At 37.6% G+C, this 24,404-nt stretch overlaps 1 protein-coding gene across 2 annotated transcripts in view; it reads left to right on the forward strand.

The window, feature by feature from the left end:
- The window catches only part of Fgf14 (fibroblast growth factor 14), a 638,567-nt gene that overhangs the window by 411,325 nt on the left and 202,838 nt on the right, over window positions 1–24,404 (forward strand). Inside the window, exon 1 of one of the 2 annotated variants that reach the window (XM_020175279.2) lies at window positions 13,069–13,415. The exons of the other annotated variant lie outside the window; for it this stretch is intronic. Within the exon in view, the coding sequence (XP_020030868.1) occupies window positions 13,223–13,415 (193 nt within the window). The 5' untranslated portion in view covers window positions 13,069–13,222. Of the gene's footprint in view, window positions 1–13,068; window positions 13,416–24,404 lie in introns of those variants that run through there. 2 annotated transcript variants of the gene reach the window in all.

Genomic DNA, 24,404 nt, shown 5'->3' on the forward strand with positions numbered 1-24,404 from the left:
ATTATTATCAAGGAAGCAGAGAGCTGAGGTTCAGGTGATAGTGGTCCTTGTCTTTTGCACTTCATTCCCTTTTATTAAAATTTTAGAACAAAACACGGACAGTGTCATCTCCACTTCCTCCTATATCCAGAGTATCTGAGCTTAGAGTCTGAAGACCTGTACCACTCCTCAGCCTTCTTCTAGTGATCTAACTGAAACAGCAGCTTATTTTAGAGAGGTATTATTTTGTAGAGCTTGTGAAAATCCCTAGTATTACCTGGGATAAGAAAGGGAGATGAGACCAAGAGGTTTTACATCAAAATGTGGTTTTACCAGTGGGTAGACATTCAAAGGGATCTGGAGTCCAGCACCTCATCCTATTCTTTTCTTATCTTCTCCATCACTTTGACAAATGCTGACTATGTACCTAGGTGTGCCTGGCTCAGGTGAGACAGAGCCCCAGAAGTCAGTGATCTGAGCAGGGAAGGCTGTGAGTGGTTGGGGCCTAAAGGAAGATCCTCAGAGGCAGAGGAGTTGGGCATTGGTGGGTATGAATATACTGAGGGAAGGAAGGATGACCCTTTGAAATGCCATAAATGGGCACTGGAGAGTCTTGAAAACAAGACCCCCCCCCCAAAAAAAGGGCTGGGAATCAGGACACCTGCACTTCAGGTATCTGCTTTGATTCACATACTAGGAGGTAAGGGTTAAAATGTAAACTTTATAATGCAAAAATATGTTATGCTACAGTCTACTGTTTGTAGCCCAAAATCTCTGGCATCAATGAATCTGAAACTTGTCCTGCCAGAAGTAAATCTCTTGAGAGATTCTCTAAGCCCATTTTATGGAGAAATGAACACAAGCTGTAAGCATGGCCAAGTGTCTTCTCCCTAGTGCAGCTGAAGGCATCGATGCAGTATCTTAGGAAGAAAATTCTTTTTGGACAGTTCATCCCTGCTTGCTGCTTGCTTCAACTATCTCATATACGTATGAAATGTATATATGTGTTAAATGTATATGTAAAAGAAAACTTATAAAGTAGAATAACTGATATTCTTGACTCCCGGCCAGAGACTTTTTTAGCAATTGGATACTCTTCATCTATCAGACAGTTTCAGCTGTCTATGAAGATTCAGGACCCAGAGGAAGGTTGAGAGAATAACAACACAGAAAGGACCAAGAGGGCACAGGAGTGAGCAAGGGAAATTTAGGGAGCTGGTCTTCTTCTAAGGCCATGAAATTTGTTTATTTAAAAAGTCCACCTGGTGTTTTTTGACTGAAATTCTTATTTCTCCCTGTTCATGTAAAACTCTGAGAAATATTTTTTGATTCCATTAAAAATCTTTCACTTCAATGATAGCTTTCATTTGTATCAGTGTCAAACTACATGGTTAAGGCAACTTCTTACCTAAGAAACTAGGCTAAATTTCTGAGACAGAAGAACAGTTATCTAGTATTCTCCTTACATAAAAAAAAAAAGAAAAAACAAAAATGGAATGGGGAAAAAGACTTTCAAGATCGATTTTCTTCATTTAGTGATAGCCTTAGGCCCTAAATCTCATTTTGTAGAGCAACACGTCTACCTTTAGTTTTATTTAGCTCCATTCTATGGCCCTAATTTCATGAAAGCCATGTCATAAACTCAAGAAATTAAATTTTTCATGGATTTATGTGGGATTTAGAAAATACATTCTCACAAGCCACAGGGGAGCATAATGGTTCTGTTTTCCCAATTGCTGAGAATTGCTGAACCTTTTTCTTCTGAGAGATGCAATAATTAAAGCCATAAGATATTCTGGCAAGCAGGTGGTACCAGAGTCCAGCAAATGATTATGTGTCTTTCTGAGCAGGGAGTAGAGCAACTAGGGAGTAGTCAGAGATTGAATCAAATAAACAGCTGGTATTAAAAAAAATTATACTGGTAGACTCTCTTTTTAAAAGTGATACTCTTGTTCTGTCCATAATAGTGGGATTGAGTGGATGACTATCAATTGCTGGGCAGAGTTCTATTTCCATATATTTTAGGTCTGAGTAGGTGTGAATAATATCAGTCTACAATATCTCCCAAAGATTCCCACATTCTTGTCTCTGTAATTTGTGAATATGTTAATTTGTATGGTAAAAGAAACTTTGCAGAAGTGGTTCTGTTAAAGATCTTGAGTTGTTGATCCTGAATTACCTGTTTATGCCTAATGAAATCACTGTGGTCCTTATAAGACAGAGGCAGGAGATTAAGAGTCAGTAGTAGGAAATGTGACAGTGGAATCAAGAGTTTGGGGTGATGCAAGTGATGGCCCATGAGTCATAGAATAAAGGTGGCCTCTGGAAGGATTATTTTTAAAGCAAGAAAGTGGATTATTTCTTCAAAGCCTCCAGAAGGCTGTATTGATATCTTGACTTAATCCAGTGATGGTGATTTGGAACTTCCTACCTCCAGAACTGTAAGAAGAAAAAAAAAATGTGGCATTTTTGTTACAAAAGCATTAGAAAACTCATACTGCAGATTGTGAAAAGACTCAGGAGGATAATTTAAGCATCTATTTTTTTTTTCAGTGCTTTCATACAAAGTAGTAAGTAGGCTCAGGAATAAGGTCTCATTTTATAATTATAACACTTTCTGAGTACATGTATTTTGGAAATTACGTTCACATTCTTCTTTCAACTGTAGATTATAAGATCAGAAACAGACTAATAGCAACTTTGCCTGAACCCCGAGGCTTCTGGTGTTTAGCTAGATTTCCTAGGACCCTGTATGCTAAAGAGTTCTAGGGATCAGAGTCTGCAGGGTATTACTTAGAAAGACAGGCAGAGAGTGTTTGGAGGACTGTACAACATACTAATCCCCAATGCACTTACAGTTCATATACGTAAAGTACATATACAGTGGATTTTACCTCAACTGTAACTTTTCAGTCACTAAATTGTGCCAAAAAATATGATAGAAAAACTATCATGTGAAATTATTCTTTTAAAAAGGTGGAAAAGTTACACCAAAACCTTGAAGATGTTTTTATTTATCTCTTATTATATTCCAGAGTTTTCTCTGTGAATATGCATTACTTTTAAATCAGGACATATAGCATTGGATGTTGTATGTTCATTCTTTCTTTGCTTCCCTCTACAGCTGTGGGTTTTTATTCTTGTCTATCCTTATCTTAACTAGCAAAAATGCTCTGTCTTTCTTATTATGCTTATGTCTTCTCTTCAACAAAATTAGAGATAAGGGCAGAACAGGTTCTGCCTGGAAGTGAGGGGGGGTGGGGGGCAGAGGGAGGGGACGGGGGTCAGGGGGGAGAAATATCCCAAACAATGTATGCACATGTGAATAAATGAATAAAAAAATTTAAAAATTCAATGAAAACTGTAAACGTTGATGCCATAAAAGTGCATATGTATACTCTTTTTAGCATAAACTTCAAGGAGAATCATAGATCATCTTAAACCCATTAACGAAGGTGACAAGAGTCCTTGCTTTCCATATGAGCACCCCTATTCTATACCGGATGGTGTGATTAGATTTCTAATAGCTGACTTCTGGGTAGAAAAAGCATGAGCTTGTGATCCGGTCCTTCTGCTTCCTAGGGCTTAATTCTCTGACTGAAATATATCCTCTAATTTATTACTAATTCCACTTAAACACTATGTAGAAAAATTTTTTCCATTTTCATTGACACATAATAACTATATGTATCATTTAATACACATAAACATTTTAATACGTGGATACAATGTGTAATGATCAAGTCAGGGTAATTAACATTTCTATCTCATTGCATGTTTATGATTTCCTTGCATTTGGATCTCTTGAACTCCTTTTTGTAGCTTTTCAAAAAATATAAGTAGATTGTTGTAAATTATAATCATCCTTCTACACTGTAGAACACTCAACTTATTCCTGCTCTCTTAGTTTTGGTATCCATTACCTAACCTCTCTCTATTTGTATCCCTACTACTGCTGCTAGTTTCTAGTAATAACTCTTCAAAACTTTTCTTCATTGAGATCAACATTTTTGGCTTCCAAAATTGAGTGAGAACACATAATACTTATCTTTCTGTGTTCAGCTTGTTTCATTTGACATAATGCCTTATAGTTCCATCCATTTTGCCATAAATAGCATGATTTCACTTTTTTGTATGACTGGTTAATATTTCACTGTGCATATGTACTGTATTTTATTTATTCATTCATCTTCTAATGCATAAAACTGCACATGTACACATTTTAGTATAAACTCCCCATACTTAGGTTATTGTTACGAGTGTGCAGTAAATGAGAGTGCAGGTAACTCTTTGATATGCAAATTTCATTTCCTTTGGATGAATACTCAGAAGTGGGATAGCTGGATGATTTGGAAATAATAGTTTTAATTTTTTGAGGATCTTCCACACTGTTCTCCATAATAGTTGCACTAATTTATAATCCTACCACAGTGTATTGAGTTCCTTTTCTCTATTTGTTATTGTTCTCTTTTTTGATGGTAGTTATTCTGACCGGGCTGAGATAATTTACCATTGTAGTTTTCATGTGTATTTCCCTGGTGACTAGTAATGTTGAACCCTTTTCATGTACTTATTGATAATTTATCTTATAGATAATTTATGTCTATTCTTATCATTTTTCCATTTCTAATCTAATTATTTAGACTTTTGCTGCTGCGTTTTTGATTTTCTTATATATTCTGTGTAAAACTACCTACTTTCATAAGTCGGTAATGGAATAGGATTATAATAAGCACTGAACTGGAAGTTCAAGGACCATTTTTCTATGGAAATTGCCAATACTTCATAATTATCTTTGACATAATCAGAAACTTGGTTGCATGATTTGTGTGACTATAAATGTATGTGTGCTGATGATTATATGTAGTTAACCAATATATACTAAGTGCAAATAAGACAACCTCAATCTAGAACACTTAATTCATGTGAAAGTGTTCTCTTAGTAATCATTCAATAAAACGATTATAGTGATTAATATATAGAAGATAGTATCATTGGGCACACACAGTCTTTGCATTGAGCTTATAAAAGAACATTTATTCATCAAAATTTTGAGAAAATTGCATATTTTTTCTGTTGATAGAATCAATAGTCTTCAAAGTCTACTGATCTCATTAAAATTGATATTATTATCATCAATGTAAAATTTAGAATAAGGAAAGGTACATTAATAGCCACAGCTCTGAAATAAATGCTATGTGCATTTTCAAATCACTTTAATATAGAAAGCTGGAATCACTAAGAATATTTCTTCCAACTTATTAGCCAGATTTTAAAAATACACTAGATTTGTAAAGCTAAGCCATCTGTTAGCATCAAGCTGGTATCGCTTCTATAGGGAAAAATGTTCACAAGTTTTTAGTATCAATAATTTTCACTTTTTCTTTGTTGAATCAAAATATTAAGCAACAATTACATTCCTTCCAGGTTTTTTAAATAGATGGAAATCTGTTGCCTACCAGAAATAAATACATCCAGGAAAATTAATCAACAAGGGTGTTGCACCATTAATGCAATCACTTAATTCTGGATAATCTAAAGTCCTTTACTATTCCTTTAGGTTATCCTTCAAATCTAAAATAAAGGTCAAAGACACTATCATAGAAAAATGTGACTTTTGAACTTACTGAGTTCTTAGACATTCAGTCTAAGAACTAGTTGGAAATTGGTCTCAAGTGCATATTAAGATCACTATTTCATCTTCCAGATGCATGAAAAAAATGAAAAGGGATCTCAATATTAAGTACATTTCAAGCTGTAACTCATACATTTTTAAACAGAAACCATTTATCTGGAACAGAAGCTAAACACAAATACCAGTATACCCTTTCTATTCCTGTTCAAGCTCAATCTAAATTAGTTTACAATAATTTGATTGTGAAAAAATAATGTTGGATCTTCATACTTTATCCTCAAACTAGGGAATGTTTAAGAATTTAGATCAGTACAGTAGAACATGCCTAAATTCCAGCTACATGGGATGCAGAAGTAAGGAGCATCTTGGTCTGAAAAATAAACTGAACCCAAAAGTCTGGAGGCATGGTCAAGTGGTAGAATGCCCGTCTAGCAAGCACAAGGCCCTGAGTTCAACCCCTAGTACTGCCAAAAAAATTTTTCAAAAGAGAGTTGAAATATGTTGTGTGTGTGTGTATATATATATATATATATATATATATATATATATATAGTATGTATATATGAATGAACCATATATATAGTGTATTTCATTATATATTATATATAATGAAACCAGAGAGGAGTAGGAGGGAGGAGGGTTAAAGAAATATAATAGAGGGAGTGAACATATTCAAAGTACACTCTATGCATCTATGTAATTATCACCTCTGTGTATACCAATGAAAATAGTAAAAATAAAATTAAAAAGTGATTGGCACAAAGGAAGCCATGTGACAAAGTGGAGTGAGTCACTTGATAAATTTGGGGGGTTGAATTAACATCTGTGGAAATGGAAAAGTAGGTATATTGTTAGTCTGAAAAAATGAGGTGAAAAAATTTAATATAGACATCAATGCACAAAATACATTCTTTGGGTTTTTTAAAAGAAGAATGAAAAACAATTTTTTCACATTTTTAGTAACTCATACAAAAACTTATCTATTTGGAACTCAAGCAGTTTATATAAAATCACTTAGAACATGAAAACCCAGAAGGCAAAGGAGAAAAAAACTGGTCAAATAATGAAATCAATACCAATAAGGAAACTCTTGTTTTTATACTCTTCTCCACCATAGCCATTTATGTTGGCATTTATAGATAATTCTATCTGGTTTCAAATTCTGTGATGGATTGGATGCAGCATATTTGAAAAGGTACAAATTATCAATTTGTCAATATGCAACCTGAAAGCAAGAGAGAATCCATGGTGTGTGTGGGGAGTGGGGACTGAGTTACAGTGATCAATAGTAAGGTCCTCTCACATCCAAAGGGAATCAGTCTGACATGCTTCCCAAAGCCCTCCTATCATTCAGAACTCAAACTACATATCATGTCCTGTTGAGCCCAAACCGTCAGGCAAAAATAAAAATACTCTGTCTATTCCATTTATGAGGCTGAGACTGTGTGCTCCAAGTGGAATTTCAGATATCTTGGTGCTTAAAGAGATAAAGAACCAGGAGGTGATTCATCCTTGTCAACCTAGACTAAGCAGGATTTTCCGTTCTTCTTACTTGGTATTAATTGTCTGTCTGTCCATGTATCCAACTCTTAATCTTTCAATAAACAAGTATTTATTGAGCACTGACTCTGCCTGGCACTACTTTAAACACTAGGTATGTGTCAGTAAACATAGAGACAAAATCTGTATGCTTACAGGCTTATATTTTGAAAGAGGAAAGCAGGCCAACTAAACAAGAGAAATGTATAGAAATTTTAAAAGCTTTAAGCACTGTGGGGATGCAGAAAGCAAGAAAGCAAGAAGGGACTGTCTGAATTTAGGGGTTGTGACATTGAAAAGCTTTGTGAGTAAACGTGGAAGCAAAGACTTGATAAAGGTGAAAGTCAGATAAAACAGAAAGTATAAAACTCTTGCCATAGGAGCATACCAGGCAGGTTGAGGGACAGAAAGCAACAAGAGAAGAAAGAGTAATCGAAATGACGTCAGAGAACAGTTGAAGGCAGAGGTGAAGCACAAATCATATGGGATGTTGTAGACCACTGTGAAGACTGTGGTTTTTGTTGAGGTATAGGATTTGTGATATAACCTAATTTTCACCTTCAACACTGTGGGCATATAAAAAGAGGATGGTAGATCTGGTAGCAGTAGAGATAGAGACAGTGATCATGTTGGATATATTTTGAAAATAAGTTGAATAGACCTTGTACCAGAAGATGTGGGGTATTAAAGAAAGAAAGATACTAGCAAGATATCAAAGTTTTTGACCTGAGGAAGAAAAAAGAATGGAGTTGTCATTCCAGAGATGAGAAAGACTAGAGTGCATGTTTAAAAAGGAAGAAAAGTAGTTAAGTCTTGGTGTTGTTAACTCGGAGAAAGCAATTGTACATCTTTGTAGGGATGTCAGTCTAGCTTTCTCACTCAATTAACAAATAGTCAGTGTTAATGTAGATATTGTGAATGTATTTAGAAGGGACACTGGATTGGACATTAGTTCAAGATGGTGATGGGGTGAGTACTGAAAAGGCTTTCCAGAGATATCAATGCTGTAAACTAAGCCAGGCTGTAAACTTCATGGGGGCAGAGCCCACAACTCTCTTCACTTGAATTTTTTTAATTTAAAAATCTCTTGGCTCATCTACTACTATTTTTGACATATAGACAACATGATCATTGACTAAATGAATGTAAGTGGTATAAGTTCAGTGACTACTAATATTTACTATCTATTGAATTTCAGTTGTGTGCTTGAAGTATTTAATATAAAGTTTCTCATTTGCTTCTCATAGTAATCTTGTTGTATTATGATAATTTTATAGAGGAAGAAACTGAGGCTTAGCCATACATAGTCAAACTTCTGTTACTCTTACTCCAAGTATGGATTTAGCTACTGCTTTAAATTATAAAAATAAGTGGGAGAAAGGGGCGGTGTAATTGTTCCAGACTGAGGAAACAATATAAGCAAAGTTGGAAGTCCAATGAGACAATCGCATGTTTTGGAAATCTTCAAGCACCATGAAGTAATGAGGTAGTAGACTAATTGCTGTCCAAAGAACTTTTTTTTGTGGCTTCTTGGATGTAGAGCCCATGCCTCCAGTCCTGAGCTCATGCTGTTATGGCACATTGTACTTTTAGAAATAGTTTCCCATAGGCACTTCTAACAATTCCTGAGAGGTAGGGTAATGTTTTGACTTGTTTAGACTTGGACTTCTTTCACTAAAACTTAATTTCTTTTGCTTCTATTTAACATCTTGTTATATTGTGGGGTGAGGGTATGTACATGGGGATACATATATTTTGATACTGAAAAATCATGGAGGTTGGAAAAGAAGACCATGTACGAGGTAATAAGGATGGCTGACATTTGTTGACACTTAGGATGGCCTAGCCCTGTACTAGCATCTTTATAGTCACCAGAATTGAACAGACTCTGTTATCTCTTATTTAAGAAATGGAGAGATTGAATCTAAGAGAAACTAAAGCAACCAGGAAGTTGCACAGTCAAGAAGTCAACCAAGAGAGTCTGAAATCAGAATTCAGACATCTAACAGCTTGGTCAGGAACTACACTACCTGGTCAGCCTGGTCAATTCTTTCTTTTCCTCCCTCCCTCCCTCCCTTTCTTCCTCCTCCTTTCTCCTCCTCCTCCTCCTCCTCCTCCTCCTCCTCCTCCTCCTCCTCCTCCTCCTCCTCCTTCTTCTTCTTCTTCTTCTTCTTCTTCTTCTTCTTCTTCTTCTTCTTCCTTCTTCTTTTCTCTCTCTCTCTCCCCCCCTTCCTCCTTCTTATGTCTCTATAAAGTCCATGGTGAAATGAACAACACTGAGGAGACTCTCATGAGTAAGAAGTTCTTTTGTGCATTATAGTAACGTTTGGACTTGTGTTCACCGGCTCTGAATCGGGTTTCACTCTAGTTCTGCACTCTCTTTTATCACAGATTAAGACAGCAGATGGCTCTCTTGCATTTTCTTTCACTTATCTCTGTAAACAACTAAACAGTGTTTGAGGGAGGTAAAAGGAAAAACGCAGGAATTAAGCTAAAAGATCTCGGTTATCCCTTTTCCAAGCTTCCTTAAAATAAGAAACCACATACAGTAAAAATGACCGCTTGAGGTCTGTGAAATTCAGAGTCTGAATCGACATCCAGAGACTGGGGAGTCAGCTCCAGGCACTGCGCCAGGGGTCAGAAGGCATCAAGGAAAGAAGCGGAGTATTTCTCGTTTATCGAAAAGCAGAAAAGCTGGAGCTCCAAGGTGTGTTATTAATGTCAGTAGAAGCTGTGAGGATTAATTTCCTTTCCATCCGGAGGGGGAAAAAAAAGGAGCGAAAAAAAAAAAAAAAACACCTGCTTTTAAGGAAGGTGAGTGTCAAGAGACCCTGGACTGTGCTCTCAGAGCTGCCTTGGGGCAGGTCGCTGTCCGCGGTGCTACATTCCTGTAAGGTCACCAATCCAAGAAAGGAGGGGCCTGAAGAAGCCACAAAGTGACCTCCCTACTTAATACCCCAATTCAAAGATTTGGGAGAACGACTGCAGTGTAAGCAAATGCCTAGAAAGAAAACAATTAACACAGTTATAATAACAAGAAGCTTAATCTCACTCTTCAAATTAATATAGTTGCTACATAACAAAAAACCTTTAAAATCTTCAGAACAAACTAGATGTGTTGATTGGTGGAGTTGTGGTTACTGGTACTTAACATTTATTTCTTTGAAAACAATCACTACCAAAAGCTTTAGACAAACCTGTTTGTTTTAATCAGCAAATCATTCTGAAATTCCAAACTAGAACTTTTGAATTGTCCAAATGTCTTCTCTTTAACAATGAAAGCCAGGATTTAGGAGTGTCCAGTACAACTTTTTTTCCAGTGAATTAGGAAAAAGCAGATAGATGTCAGTAGACATGTGCATCTCTCTATAGATGGCCTTTCCTTTTTAGGCAGGAGCATGGCAACACAACATGAATATACACTTACTAAAAATGGAAGGACAAGCCAGGCATGGCAGTGCACACTTGTAATCCCAGCACTTAAGAGGCTGAGGCAGGAGGATCTGGAGTTTGAGGCCAGCCTGGGCTGCCATAGAAAGACTGTGTCAGAAAAATCCAAAACAAAATATAAAAGGGAAGAACAAAGAAATATGTAACAGAGGGCTAGCAGAGTGGATCAAGTGGTAGCATCTGCCTAGCAAGCACAAGGCCCTGAAATCAAACCCCAGTACCACTAAAAAAGAAGAACTATGAAACAGAAAGTGGTAAAGCTAGCGTGCCCTTTGCCTCACTTTTACTAATCATAGGTGATTAGGGAGTAAATTTTGGGCAAAATAACTCTGGCACATTTCTCTTAATAACTGTAGGATTGTGTAGATGTAACAGCAAAGTGGTGAAAATAAACTTACAAAGTATGTTTTTTAATATTAAATATGGTATACCTCACCATAAAGCCAATCTTATCTGCATTAGTTCCAAATCTTCACACTCCCATTAAATTAAATTCTCTGCCCCAAAGAGACTTGTTAGTAAATACGGAGTGGGTGTAATGAATAGCAACCTAGCAAAGCAGTACAGCTTACTTGGAGAGGTAGTGAATAAGTTATGTAGAGCAGGTGTCCAGCCTCCCTGTAATCAGCCCTGGACTGCACTTGTCCCACCTGCTTAGTGGAGAGTCTTTGTGGTACTTCCTGTTTATTCTATTCCCGAGACAAAGAGAAAGTCTGTTTGGGTTCAGAAGTCTCCCATGGCTGCCAGCACAGTACAGCTTCCCTTCTAGTTTACAGCAGTAACGGGTGAAGACTTTAACAAACCTCTCAGTTACCAAATGAGTTTTCTATCTCTGCCTTCACTGGTTTGTGAGATGTCCATTTTTTGCATTCCTTTTCCTTTGCCTTCTTGTGAGGACAGGCAAAACAGAATACAGGGGAGAGAAAAAAAGTAGGAAGCCTTCAGCAAAACCTACACTTGGTTCTGTCACTCGGCGTATCCTAGATACGATGGGTTGTATTCATCCAAGCATGAAATGCTTCTCTCCCAACCTCTTTTTTTTTCCAGGTTCCCTCCACTCTCTCTTTTCCTCCTTGGACCTTCAAATTTTTCAGCTACCCAAGAGACAACACTGTCAGGTCATAGTGAGTAAACTGAAGGGAGGAGGCAGTAGCTGTTATGTTTAAATTTCAGATACAGTCCATGTGGCTTTGCTCCCTGACAGAGCTTTTCTAACCAGGGACGCCAAAAGAAAGCAGCTCACTTTGGAGTTGTCCTCAGTCTAGCTGCTTTTTGCTGTCATTAAAATACTGTGACACCCTTTCTCCCACCCACCATCCCTGATAATTCTGCACTGACTTCTTCAATATTCTCCTGCTGGTTGTCCTATCTAGCCGCTGGCTGTTTTGTACTGCTGCAGTGGCTGTCATCTCTTCCAAGTGCTGTGGAGCAGATTTGGGAATGGGCATTTCAATATCATAGCATAACATCTTTCTTCCCCCCGCTTGCTTCTTTTGGCTCCTTGTTGCCGGTTCAAAGATGAGAAGCCTACCCTTCCAGACAACAGAAGGGAGAGTCCAGCAAGTTTGAGTGGACTAGATGAGGAGTGGAGACATCTCCTTCCTCCGGACACACTCTCCTTCTGCCTCCTCTTGGGGTTAGGGGGGCTTTGGTGGAAAAGGACTAGCCTGAGAGCAGAAAGCACCTTCCCCTCCAACTGCTGCGTAGAGTTTCCGTGGACCAGGAACCACGTTAAGACCGAGAAGCCCCAGCTATGCCGCGGCAGCCTGGGAAACCAGAGAGTGTCTTCTAAGAAAAACGCATAGCTATTCCTTCAATCCACCCGCTGCTCAGCCTCTTGGCACCCCACCCCCTGCAATCCGTTTTAGGTTTATCATTATTATTATTATTTGAAGTCATTGTTATATATACTTTCTTTCTGAAGAGATACATAGGAGGGGACCACCTAGGTGGTGGGGGTGTAGTGGGGTGGGAACGGAGCGCTTTGATTAGAGATCTCGGGGGAAAGATTGCTCTCTCCAGATGCTGATTTCCAAAGCACTTGACAATCACGGGCAGAAGCCGAAAGCGGGCGGCAGCGGCGGCACCTGCCCGGGGGCAGCTCAAGCCCGGCGCTGAGACCTGCCCACCGCGCCTGGGACCGACAGACGCGCAGAGAGGCACTACCGGGACCTGCTCTCCATCCAGTGCCCAGGAAGGAAGCAGCCGGCTCTACCTCCCTCCTGGGAAGCCGGCCGGACAAGAAGGCAGAGCTTGTGGCGGTGGCGACCCTTGAGAGGGCTTCAGAGACGCAGGGTGACCAGCAGCGCCTGCAGCTGCCCTCCCGCTCTCCACTCCGACGCGACCGGGCGGCGGCGGCCACGACCTCCAGCTCCCCGGGTTTGGCCGGCTGCGCCCCGGGCGCATCTGCGCGCCTGGCCCCGCGCTCGGCGACCGACAGGGCGATGGGTCCTAGGCGGGACTGAGCGTCCTCCCCTCCCTCCCCACCTCGCCAGACCGCCCCTCCCTCCGCTCCCCCCAGGGCGAGCGGCGGTCTGCGCCGCCCCTTCCTTTTCTGGTGCCCCCCAGCTCCCCTTCCTTCTGTCCCCTCCCTCCCCCGGACCCATTCCCTGGGCCACCATGGCCGCGGCCATCGCTAGCGGCTTGATCCGCCAGAAGCGGCAGGCGCGGGAGCAGCACTGGGACCGGCCGTCTGCCAGCAGGAGGCGGAGCAGCCCCAGCAAGAATCGCGGGCTCTGCAACGGCAACCTGGTGGATATCTTCTCCAAAGTGCGCATCTTCGGCCTCAAGAAGCGCAGGTTGCGGCGCCAAGGTCTGTGTGGGTCACTGTGGGAAGGTGCTCCGCGGATTTCCCGGTTCCCAGCCTGATGGAGCTGATTCGGGTCCCCTCCCTCCTGCCCTCCTCGCCTTTCTGTCCATCCCACCCCAACCCCCTAGTCTCCCTCCTGAGCGCCCCAGCGCCTTCCACCGGGAGCTGGGAATCTCTCTCCAGCAACCTGTAGCCGCTGGGAACTCAGCCCGCCAAGAGCCCGCAAGTTGGCCGGCTCCTCGCTGGTCGGCTCTTGCCCTCGGTGTCGCTTGGGGCTCTAGCAAAGCTGTTTCTACACTGAGACTTGTAGGGTCCCAGGAGCACAGAGCCTGGCCCTACAACGCTGGCGGAGAGGCTTCCTTCCTGCAAGCCTGGGGTCGTGCTCACTGCTCCCTGTCTGATTTGAGGTGTCAGGGATGTCTGTGTCTTGCTTTCCTTGGCCTCTCTGATCTCCTAAAACCTCCTTGGTTCACAGACCTTGGCGAAATGCCCTGATCCCCAGCCCGGGATGGTATGAGAAGTGAAAGACAGGGGTGTGTAAACTAAGGACTAGTTAGAGTGTAATTTACTAGAAAGCTGGTTAGCGGGCAGCACTGAGCGCTCTGAAGACCCTCAGCCAAATCTTGGGATGGGGACAGGGACATAGTGAGTCCCAAGAAGAATAAGCCTGAATGGGGAGGCAAATGGGAGAAATATAAATCTCTAAAATGTGTCAGTTTTAGTTGAAAACCAATGAATTGCCTGAACTAAAGCAAGTAGTTGCTACATAAAGATGACTGGATTATTATTATTATTGTTATTATTATTACTATTATTAGAAACAACTAGAGCCCACGCGACCGACCTTCTTTCCCTGCCTCTAAAATGTCAGGGTCTGAGAAGGCAGCTCACTCAGGAGATGGAGCTCAGCCACGGTGTCCCTCTCTCTCTGCTTCTCTCCCCATCTACTTGCTATGGGTGGTGGTTTTTAGGAGAGGAGGTGTTCTAAAACAGAAAAGGGGACTGATTGCTTTTCATAACCAAAGTGTGCTTGGCAGGAAACAGAAAAGAACATATTTATGTTAATGGGAGTATATGTTTGCCCAGCACATTATATTGTCGTACCCAGCTGTGTTTGTTTTAAATGCCCTGTTGTTCTAAAGAAGCATATGCGAAGGGTGTGTTTCTGTGTGGAGTGTGTGTGTACATTTACAAATTTATGATCGGAAGTGTCAATCCTCATGTTTTAAAAGACTAACCCTAAATATTTAAAAAGGACAATAGCTCATGGTTACAATAAGATATTAGAGATACCTTGCTCTTATTATCAAGCTTAAAAGGCAACATCTGAGAAATCTCAGAGTGAACATTCTAAGGAAAATAAAATTATATAAATGTAACAGGAGAAACTTTTGGATGCAGAATGTGGGGACAGGATTTTTCAAACTAGTGTACAAGCTATTAAGAAAAATGACTTTATATTTTTCACTTTGGCCTAGAGTTTTGCCAGCACACCTTGTATTATGAGAATATGTGGACTGCTCTGATCATGTAATGTACATGATAATACACACTGAGTGTCCCATTATCATGACTGAAGTCATTTGCTTCTCCCCATCTTTCATCAAACAGATCATCTTTTAAGCTAATTTTCAACACAGAGATCTCTGATTTTGAATTCTTTTAAAATTAAATTAATTTATTCTCTTCTAAATAGGCTTATTTTAGTGAAGCAATGAGTAAAAGTGATTGTGTATATTCTTTAAACCTATAAAAGAAGAGTATTTTACAAATATGGACAATCAATCTTGTGTGCCATTTTGGGTGAAGAAGGAGGATTTGTTTTACACCTAATAAATTTTAAGAGGGTTTTACTTTTTATAGTATAAAAAAATAGCTAAGCTGCCTAATGGTCAATTTCTCTGCTTTCAGCCTTGACTGCTTTCTTGATATTCATGAATTGGAGATGATACACATGCCTCAGTGGTCTGTAAGAAAACTATATTTGGAGTCATTTTCCTACCTTGTTTTTGGTGGGAAAATAGAAGAGAAAGTAGGTGAGAAGGAAATTTCATCAGAATTTTTTCATATTTCTTCATTTAGGAAAATGTGTCCCTTAGTGAAGAAAAATATAGATACAGCTCTTGAGTATCATAAAGGAATTCACTTATTAGTATTATTAATTTTAAGCAAAACAAATATTAAAGCATATTATGTAAATTATGTATAAACATCTAATATGCTCTTTATTATTATATATAATTATATATAATTATTTTATTAAATAATTTTTGAGGGTGATATAACACATATTTACCTTTTTCTTACACTCTTTGCATTGGAGCTGCCTCCAGGAAACTTTTAAGATCTGAATTGTCAATAACCTTTATATATCTTTATATTTGAAAATCATTAATTTGACAAATAAGTATTGAAAATTAGCAATGTGTCATGACCTACTGCAATTTTTAGATTGGTGAACAGAACTTCTTATCACAGTGAAGTTCCTCCTGTCATGGAGCCCACAAACATGGGGCAGAAAGTCACTGGACACAGGAAGGAAACCAGTAAGAAATTACCAAATTTAAAGTTCTGTAGACTTGTAAAGGCAGAGCGCAGCAAAGTTCAGAGCTTGGTGTGGAGAGGGTTCTAAGGAGATGGAGTCAGGGAGATCCACACTGACATCCACAGGTGGAGGAGTGGCATCGGAGAAGCATACAGAAAGGTTTAAGAGCAGGTAGGAAGGGAAAGGTGTGTGCAAAGACCTGCAGTGGGAAAAATCTTAGCCCATTTGGAGAATCAAAAGAAGTATAGAAATCTGAAGCACACTGTCAAGTAGAATACATGGTGACATGTTTTGACTTGCTCTTGTATGAAGGACAACGTTTGCAAGATGGCTACTAGTGATGGTAGAGGGTGCTGTGACTCTATCCCACATTTGCAGCTTCATTTCCCTCTACGCATCCCCTACTTCCATAGATTCAAAATTCAATTTAGTATCACTTGAAGTAACTATATGCTTCCAAATCCCTGTACTGTTCATGTGTGTGTGTGTTTATACTGTGTGCTGGTAATCTTTCCTCACTTCTAAATTCACCTGTTGAAAATATTTCCATGTCTGAAAGCTCTGAGGAAATGCCATCTCCTCTCACAAGCCTCCCTTCATTGTACAGAATTAAAAGTAATATCCTTCAGTGGCATTTGATAACTTATTGTTCTTGTTTCTACCTGATAATAACTATTCAACACACATCTTCACTTGACTGTGTTTAAGAAGCAAAGTCTGGATTTTCTGTATCTTCTTAAGTTCTCAAATCTTGATAGAATGTTGTCTGGGCCATTGGTGCTCATCAATGCCCTTGAATTGTAGTGAAATAAGGAAGGTCAACAGGTCCAAATCTCAAAAAAATGTGTCCTTGAATCTAAGTGCTCTAAATAGATCATGTTAGAACTAAAGATACTTTCCAAATCTTTAAGTCTTTTTATTTTTCCTAAGTAAATGCCTATAATTTGTCCTTTTAAAAAAGAGATTAGAAAGTGAGGACATATTTGAGTGTTGTTAACAAGAAAACAAGAATACAACCAACCTCAATTTATGGTTTATACAATATATGAAAATACATATTTAGATGCTATGTTACTAAAGAAAGTAGAATACACAGGAAATTCACAGTTTGCAAATAGCTTTATTATTTGGAATCTTAACATAAATGAACAGTAAAACAAAAGGAGAATGCAATCATGCATAATGAAAATTTAGTCATAAAATGGTTGCATTTATAGTATGAATTTTTAAATCAAAATACCCTTTCAAAATCTTGGCGTGGTTAACACAATTATTTTTTCAATTTGCTTTTTATTTTTTGCTATTGTCATAGGAGCCACGAAATTCTGTACCATGCATGTGGGTGTGTGGGTTTCTTACAAACATATCTTACCTAAAATAAATTAAAGGATGTCATCAAAAATAGGGAATGAAAAATGAGCTACTAAAATGTGCTTTCAGAGTTATCTATAATGTAAAAATAAGACATGTCTGTACATTTACATGGACAAAATTAATTTACTCCAAGATGATAGTGAAACCCATCAGTTTCCTAAGAAATGAGGTGTCCTCCTTTCTTACAAGGTACTGTGTAAGGAAAATAATGGATGGTAAATAATGAAATGACCACTAGTATTTGTGTGTGCTACTGTATCACAGCCTTACCAGGTGCACACAATACGAAGAACACATGCTCATTTTAGCTGCTTATGTTAAACTAAAGCAAGGTATTTACCCCTCTAAAGCACATTGCTTTTTTTTTGGAAGTGTTTTGTTTATTTGCTTCTTCTTTATCGTGTTTATTTTGTTGTAGTGGTTATTGTCTGCTTTTGAAGAACTTGTGAGTTTTCCTTTTGACAATACCTGTTGCTAGCTTTTTAATCATCAGAGTTCTATTTTTTTGTAAGTTGTATTATGATTAGATAAACTTATACTGTTTCTAAATTGAAATTTATAGCTGTCTTTTAAAATAGGGACTATCTTACAATGCAATTTCTAAGTAAGAAACCTGGTGAAATATTACTGAGTGGGTGTATTAAACGATGTTATAGACAAAAAAGTATACATTGTTTGTTTATATATCCTTTCCTTGTGATTTGTTCTGCTATGAACATTTCATATTTGCCATAGTTTCTAAAAGTGGTTAATACTTCAGTGATATAATAAATTTTAAAATGGTGGTGTTAAAAAAGTGTAAAATAACTTACTTGGTTAGGTTAGTTTGTTTTGTGTTGAGTTACAGTCATAGATTGGGTCGAGTTTACACATACCTAAAAAGTAGTTAATACTTCCTGGCCAGCTGTCTGGTGAAGAAATCCTTCCATTCATTTTAAGAAATACAAATTTGTTTTAGTTTTCATTTTTTCAACTAAATTTATTTTTATAACTAATACACAAAACATTAAAATGTACATATTTAAAGTGTACCATGTGGTATTTTAATACATATATACATTGTGTAGTGTTTATCAAATTAAACATACCTAATTCCTCCAAATGCTTATCATTTCTTTATGGTGAAAATGTTCAAAAATCCTTTCTAGTAGCTTTTTGAAATTCAAGGTATACTGGCATTATCTATAGTCATATAGCACACCAGAGCATCACACTCTTATTGAACTGAAACCTACCAACCATTATTCAACCTTCCCCAAACCCTCCCTCCCTGCTACCCTCTGGTAACCACCATTCTACTCTCAAATTCTGTGAGAGCAACACCTTTTATCCCTGCATGAGTGAGATCATGTGGTACTTGACTTTCTGTGCCTGACTTATTTCAATTACCATAATAACATCCAGTTTCATCCATGTTGTCATAAATGACAAGAATTCATTCTTTTTATGACTGAAATATATTCCATTGTACATATGTACCATATTTTTTCATCCATTCCTTAGGTGATGGATATCATAGATTGGTTTCCATTTTTTGACTATTGTGAACAGTACAGCAATAAGCAAGGGAATGAAGATGTCTCTTCCATTCTTTCTAATGTTACTTTGAGAACAGTTCCTCTTCTAAACTAAATGTGAAACTACCCTTGCTCCTCACATAAAAGTCTACTACATTTTATTTACTTATCTTTTTTTAAAAAATAGCAAAAACATGGGCTGAGGACATAGCTGTGGTGGTTGAGAATCTGCCTAGCAAATATGAGGCCCTGAGTTCAAAACCCCAGTACCACAAAAAAAGTCAGTAAAAATAGCAGAAATTGGCAGGGAAAATTTTTTAAATTTGATTTATTGACTTAGTTCTAGATTTCTAGTTTTCTTTTTAAAATATACCTTATATTAACTTCTTCCCAAATAATGAGAAACTTTTAACCATAAAGGACTGTGATATTTAGATCACATAAATTGCATATGCTTTTTTGGATATTGTTATTTTAACACCCAGATGCTAAAGAAAAAGCTCATAATGGTAAGCTCACATATGGAAGAGACCATTTTAGAGAAGTTAACACAATTTAAAGCCAATCACAGTTTTGGCACAATTGGGAAACACTTCGTTTAGTCATTTGATTTATAATGTTCCCATTCTTCATTTTGAGAAACTCAGATCACATGACTGCGCCATCTTTTGCTATTTACTTTTTCCTGGGATGAGAGAGTAGCAGGAATTGCTGTGTATCTAGACACCGTTTCTAAGCTACATTTTGACAGTTTCTTCCTTGCCATTCAGAGGAATTTCTCCTTTCATGAGGTTGTTTCATTTTGTGAAATACTTTTTGTGGAATGTGTGTTTCACCTTATGTGTTTAATATTAATATTGGGATTATGAAGCACTCATTGGTGTGATCATAGGTGTTAACCAGTTAAGAGTCAGGGCCTCACTTTGTTCCTGCATACAACTAACACTTACCAAATACTTGTTGAGTAAGTGAAAGATTCTGTGTTCTCCAGAACAATGTAGCAGTCAAGAGTGACAGTTAAGATTATTGCACACATAGCAATGGCTATAACTGGTGGGGTACTTATTACTGTGTAACATCTACCTATATGATGCATGTTCTGTGTCTATTAAGTCACAACAAACCTATGTGATAGGTGTACTATACTGTGTGTCCACATCCACTAATACACTAACTTGTCCATTAGTGGATAAAACTAGCATTAACTATCTATTCACTTTAAAACTGAGGTATCTGAGACAAACAAACAAAAAAATCCACTAAATGCTCGTTTATGTAATTTTAATGAGTGGAGAAAGGAATTTTTAACCCAGGGTAGTAAGCTGACTGTAAAGTCAGTGCTCCTGGCCAGTGTCGATTCTTTATTGCCATGTATACTGTTTCATTATCATAGCTAGTTGAGATTCATCACCAATACACACCCAAGAAACTGAAGCTCAAAAAGTTGCAGTTTTACCCAAAGATTCACACCTAGCAAGTGACACAAGTGGTATTCAAGAGTCTGCCTAGCTGTAAATCCTCTATCTTCCCAACTATGTTACAATCTTTCCTTTATTTATGACCTTGTAACTCTTCTTAAATGGAAGTCAGATAACTCATAGAGTAAAATGATTTGCTTAATATATGCATCTGTTGATGAGATGAATAGTATCCAGTTACTGTTGTTATTATAATGGTAATCTAATTACAATTATTGTAATAGTATATTATTATTTAAAATCAAGGATGTAAGAAAGTTTACCCAAAGCTAGAGAGAGATTGGTTTGTAAATTTTAGGAAAAGCAAAAACTAAAATTCCTGTGTTTTAAGTCACATTGATCTGAAAAGAACTACCTGAAGTGTTTTAAGTATTATGTATTGAATTTTATGTTAAGTATTTCATTACTTTTTCTTGTTTTCTTTATTGTTATTATTATTATTATTATTATTACTATACTGGGGTACATTGTGATCATTAGCTTTTAATTGTCCTGTAGTATATATTTTAAATATTTTTCATTTCTAATGGCATGACTTATTGGCTTTATTCTTTATTGGACTTATTGTATATTTAAAAAATGAAGCAAATCACCAAGGTTATAGGATCACAAATTAAATATGAAAATTACAGACTGTTAGATGTCTCAATATTGTGTATTTCCCTGTATTTTAATTAGTAACATTGGCTCATTGTCCTTTTCTAATGAAGTATTATATCTTATTCTTAATCTAATGCTAGAAAAACATTATGTAGTACAGTCTAACTTATTTGTATATTGCATTATTCACTTCATGGAAATTGCACACAGATGAGCATTTGATCCAGGGCCTCCCTTACAATCCAATTGTATGCTATTTGGAAGTGTTTTATTGACTTGTATTCCCTGGATCTTCTTTCCTTGTTACCTTACTAACATGATAAAGTAACTGGGTAATTGAATCGCCCACCTACTTTGTAGGAACCTAATTTGTGCCTACATCTACCCAGTTGATTTTGACTAAAGAAAACATACAGGACCTGAATTGGTTCTACTTCAAATTCAGTCAATAACCTCAAGTGGTCCCTGTGTACATTTAAAACAATTCTATTTCCACTTAGCCAAATATGTTTCTTATATACTTTCTTTGCAAACTTCTTATAACTTCCCCCATCCTCCCTCTCAATGATGACCTTTCTTTTTCTTTGAAAAATCACTAGAAATAATAAGAACTAAGTTTTCACATGCTCCACAAAGACTTCTAGAAACCTATCTAAAAATCATCCATTTATTCATCTTTTTCATGCTGAACAAAGGGATGAACTCATAGTGCTCCAATCTAAGTCAAGTCCTCCTCAAGTTGAGCAGTGTGTTCTTTCTTATCTAAGTCATCAATCCAATCACTTTTCTGTCTCTTCTGCACCATAAAATTTTCACACCCTACTTTATTATTCTCATCAGCATATAAATATGTAATATATCCCATCATAAAAAAGTATCTTCTCTTGATCATGCATTCCTCTCAAGCTATTGAATCAATTGTCTAAAACTGTTTGAAAGAGACATCTCCAACTTCCCTTCTCACATTTTCTTTTGCACACTTTCTAATCAGTTATTGTTTGGCTATTGTCAAGTAACTGTTGAACTGCTGGTGATCAAACCCAGGTGCGTGTTCTCAGCCTTTATCCCTACTTTTATAACATGAGGCATTCAAATTTTCCCAATGAATTTGTATTTCTTACTATCATGAAATAAAATTAGCATCACAGTACTTTTAACTTAACAAAAAAGAATCCTTTATTTGATGACATTTTCATACTTATGATATATCTAGATTTCAAATTGAGTATGTTAATAGGTTAGCTATTGTCATCAAGTGACATGGTATTTCACCCAACACTTCTGGCACTTAGTTCTTACTTGGTAACCATTAGAAGGCAATGCTTGGTGTTTCCTTTTGTGGTAAGCATATGTGTGGATTGAGTGACCTGTCTCCATAATACAGAGAGAAAATTCTGAATGGTCTTTCTAAGAATGTCTTTAATTCTTTTGTCTTTATATTAAAAAAAGGATTTGTCATCTTCAAATATTTCAAATTCTTTAATTACTATCATAGCAAGTAATATTTGCAAATTAAAATATTGAGTAGTCCACTTAATGACATATCAAATTCAAACATTACATAGCATAAGTAGTATAAACTTATGAAGGATTATTTCACAGTTTATTTTCTGTTTGTGGAATGCTTTCATTGATATAGTTACCTTTTTTTGCATCCCAGAAACTTTAAGTAATGTTACTATGTTCTCTTCTGGGGCCTTTGTTGGTAGTGGGGTTTGAACTCAGGGCTTTGCATTTGTGAGGCAGGTGCTCTACGGTTTGAGCCATGCCTCCAGCCCTCTGCTGTCCTCTTCTGCACTAATCTAGTATATAGAAATATGTTATTATGAGCTCCAGTGACAAAATTTAGGTAACATTTTTACATTTCTGTTTTCGATTTTTTAAGTTTTATTTCCTGTCAGAATAACAAAGGGTTCCTAAGCTAGTTTAAATGGTGTAGAGCTTGCAACTGGCTTGTAGGAATTCCGTTGCAGACAGAGTTCTATTATTTCTTCTGTTAGATCCTCCAGGAGTGATGGGCAAGGATTGGGTTCAGTCACTAATACACAGACATAGTATCTTTTCTCTGGAAACGCTTGAATGCTGGTGGCTAGGTAGCTATTGACTTATTTATTTCCTCTAAAATCCAACAATTCATTCTCTACCTTTTGAAATGGTCTCTAAAACAGTCAAGAATTGCATTGCTTAATATCTTTTTATTCTACCACATGCCTCATTTTATCTCTCTAAATTTCTGTAAGTAATTCCTGCCTATCCTTGGATACATCATGCCCTTTAAATATTTGTTCATGGCTTTTTTATCCTTCTTACCATTTGGCCCAACTTACAATTGTTTAACTCTATTTATCTTTCTGCATAAGTAAATGCCACCAGCTCCTTAATCATTTATGTGGCTTAGATTGTTCAATAATTATCTCATCCTTATTCCAGAAAATGAGATGACTGCTGTTTTCATGAACTGAATTTCATGCAGAGGCCTGACTTGGTGGAGAAAGAACTGAATGCATCTGCTCTCTCCCTTCTCTCTGGGGTGGAGACTGACTTGAATGAAAGGATGAGGGAATTGGACAAATCTATCTGTACAAGGCAGAGTTGTTCTCTTGGCTTTGTGCCTGACAAATTTCAGGAAAATGTAGGGAAAGTAACCAAACATCTTTACCGTATCTGCTAGGCTTAGCAGTGCTAATTCTCATAATTCAACTCATAATTCTCCCATCACAGGAGGTAGGTGGTGTTATTTTCATTTTCCTGGATGAAGGACTCATTCTTGGCGGAGGTAGTACTGGAACACAGATCTGCTAGATGCAGGGTGCACGGCCTTATAATGAACTCAGTAGACACCAAATGATAATAGTGGTCAACATTATATTACAGTTTTTGTAGATTCAGCCTTGAATGTCAACCACAACATCTACTGCCCACTCCTCCGGGTTCATGATGAGGGAACATGGATGGGTACTGCTCCATCGCTTTGACCAGTGATGTGGCAGAAGATATGATAAATGTGTTGTAGAGAAATGCCGTCTCTGGCTCTTATCACCTTTTCCATTTCTTTCCACTGCATGGGATGCCAGATCAGATTAACAAGCTGTCCGGGATTAGCTAAGCCTAGACACAGCCATTCTATTATCTCTTCAACTTTATCTTTGGACTAATCCATCAGAAAGCATGTGACAATGTTGGAGTTTCCTGTAACACAAGGAGCATTTCATGTTCATCCAGCTTTTATTTTCTTCATATAAGGCCTTTGTATTTTTGAAAATTATAAATGTTACAAAGGTTGCTGAAACTTCAATAATACAGCACTAATGAGCAAAGGTTTCCTGTTCCCACACTGCTGAGCTGATGCAATTATTATCATTATGAATGTCTCTGGATTCCAGACATCCCCAAAAGTGTTGTAATTTTTTACTTTCTGAGTGGATTATTGGTGTAGAGTGAAGCAAAACCAATATCCATAGTAAATAGTAAATGTTTG

Source organism: Castor canadensis, chromosome 10, assembly GCF_047511655.1.
Source record: "Castor canadensis chromosome 10, mCasCan1.hap1v2, whole genome shotgun sequence".
NCBI classification, from domain to species: domain Eukaryota; kingdom Metazoa; phylum Chordata; class Mammalia; order Rodentia; family Castoridae; genus Castor; species Castor canadensis.